Consider the following 2,427-nt stretch of genomic DNA (forward strand, 5'->3'; position numbering starts at 1 on the left):
AAGAAGAAGAATAGAATAGAAATATACTTTATTCATCCCCAAGGGGAAATTTGTCAAAACTGTATGTAGGTTCAGAAAGACAAAGTGATGCCATCTTATAGAGCTGCAGGATGTGCGTGTGTCAGAGACTATTCAGACTATTTCTTGTCTTTTTTTTTTTGGTCACATGCCACAGTGTCAATGAGTACTTTCTGTGTACTCTTAGGTGCATTCCTGGTTTCATATGTCACTGTTGTTTTTTAATATATAGATCTTTAGTTGTATCTCTTTAGTCTTTATGGGGTGTTGTCGGTCACAGAGGCCTCTGCCCGTGCATGGTATGAAGTAAATGTGGATGACGTAATCATCCCCATTCTTAAATAATATGTTCCACCCACATATGTTGTATTCTTTCCCATATAACGCATGTACAGGACATTTTCCTCGCGTTCCTGCCTCTCGCGCATGCGCATTTTAGAGCACCTCAGTTTTAGAACCCTTATATGGATATGGTAATGAGCTGGCTTTCAGACAGCCAATGGAGGAAGCGGAGTTTTTTTTTCCGGAACACGTGACGGTGACAAACCTTCTTGCTTTGGGAGGGTAGGAGGAGAGGGGGCGTGGTCTATCCGCGGAGCTTCTGCTAAAACACCACAGAAGAAGACAAGAGCAGTCAGTGTAGGGCACACTATGAGGGGGCAACTTTTATCACTATGAAACTTAGGAATAATCGCAAAAATATGGTAAAAAATCAAAATCCCTCGTGAATCCATAACCTGTCCCTTTTAGGGTTTTTTGTAGTTTAGTTCGCCCGATAAAAGGGCTTCTACACTCACTATTCTTTACACTTTTCTTCTTTTTTTGTGGAAAAGAATGTGTGAGAGACAGTTAGCGAGCTAATGCTAGCTAGCTAGCTTTGAGCTAACTAGCTAGCTGAGAGAGAGGGGGTGATACGGCTAGGAGACACACAGAGAGGCGGAAGGAGAACAAAAGGTTTTTTTGTGTGTGTTTTTTGTGTCATGCAGAACGTGTCGTTACCACCACAATGCCCGTGTTACTTTTCCTGATAGACACGTCCGCGTCTATGAACCAGCGCACCCATCTGGGCACTACCTTTCTGGACGTAGCAAAAGGCGCGGTTGAGACTTTTATGAAGGTATACCGTAAGAGACGACTTAATATCCTTCCGCCGCCGACCTCGAACCGATGATTTGTGGGTAAATAACTGTCTACTGTCTCCACAGCTCAGAGGCAGAGATCCGGCCAGCCGAGGAGACCGGTACATGTTGGTCAATTTTGAAGACGTTCCGTTCGGGATAAAGGTAGAGTTTTTCTTGGGAGTTTTTTTTTCTCGAGTCTTTGCTTTTTAAAAGAGTCCACAACCTCCCTGATCACCACATTACATTATTGTGTGGAGAGGAAGGAAACAAACCCAAGAAATAGATCTCTCCAAGAGGAGCAGTTCATACCCCCTTTTTTTTTTTAAATATGGCCGACATTTTGTTTCGGTGTGAAGCCGCAAGGAACTCTGGGTATTATTTATAGAGCGAGGAGGAGGGTGACGGATAATAAGATTCTATTAAAGTTATCTTTAGTGTCTTTACTAAAGTTTAATATATTCATCAGAGACTAACCCTAAAAAGTATACATATATTTATGTAAATTAATATATATTTATATATATTAGAGATAATTCATCCTTATTAAACTTTACCTCCAAAAGTATTTAACTATATATATTTAAATATATTCTAGAAACTACAGTTATCTTATATTTCCTTATTTTTCTCTTCCAGTTCACCAGAAATTATATTATTTTTCAGAATCATAGAGAAGGATCAGAAATAAAGCTGAATTTATTTTTGATTCATCAAAAGCAAAACGAGTTTCAATGAAAGTCTCCTTTTTCAGCAATACTTACAAAATATGTATAAATATATAGAATCACTCAAGTAGAAACTAAATGAAACATAAATTAGTGCAAGTTTAAATAATATAAGGGCTGAAATATAACATTAATAAAGCAATATAAACAAGACAGTACTTTAAAATGAATAAACAGTAAGCTATATTTATATACATATATTATTTTTATCCATACATTAAGACACAGCTCTATTGGTGTGTGTATATAAAAAAAGAAAACTGCAAAAAATGTTTAGAAGACTATTATATTTTATTAGGTAATAATTCTGTTCTCTCACCACATATGTTTTATACATTTGTCTACTAAAATATAAAAACTAGATCAAGTTGCTTTGTAAGTTGCCGGTTGCAGCAACAGCTGTTAGGATCAGGTCTTGTCTGGAGTGTTGCCACATAGACAGGAAGTGAAGCTCTAGTGAGTTAACAGTTCAACCTAACCAACCCTAAACCTATCCTAACTCCAACTTAACCTAACCCTAACCCACCCCATCCTAAACCCAAAATAACCTACCCCATCCTAAC

The 2,427-nt window shown here is 37.7% G+C and overlaps 1 protein-coding gene across 1 annotated transcript in view; it reads left to right on the plus strand.

The window, feature by feature from the left end:
- The first annotated feature begins 923 nt into the window (after window positions 1-923).
- Window positions 924-2,427, plus strand: part of LOC116401280 (integrator complex subunit 6-B-like) — a 3,002-nt gene continuing 1,498 nt past the window's right edge. Inside the window, exons 1-2 of the mRNA XM_031879603.1 lie at window positions 924-1,135; window positions 1,224-1,301. Of these exons, the coding sequence (XP_031735463.1) occupies window positions 1,025-1,135; window positions 1,224-1,301 (189 nt within the window). The 5' untranslated portion in view covers window positions 924-1,024. The remainder of the gene's footprint in view (window positions 1,136-1,223; window positions 1,302-2,427) is intronic.

Source organism: Anarrhichthys ocellatus, unplaced genomic scaffold (assembly GCF_004355925.1).
Source record: "Anarrhichthys ocellatus isolate YVR2014 unplaced genomic scaffold, GSC_Weel_1.0 scaffold314, whole genome shotgun sequence".
NCBI classification, from domain to species: Eukaryota; Metazoa; Chordata; class Actinopteri; order Perciformes; family Anarhichadidae; genus Anarrhichthys; species Anarrhichthys ocellatus.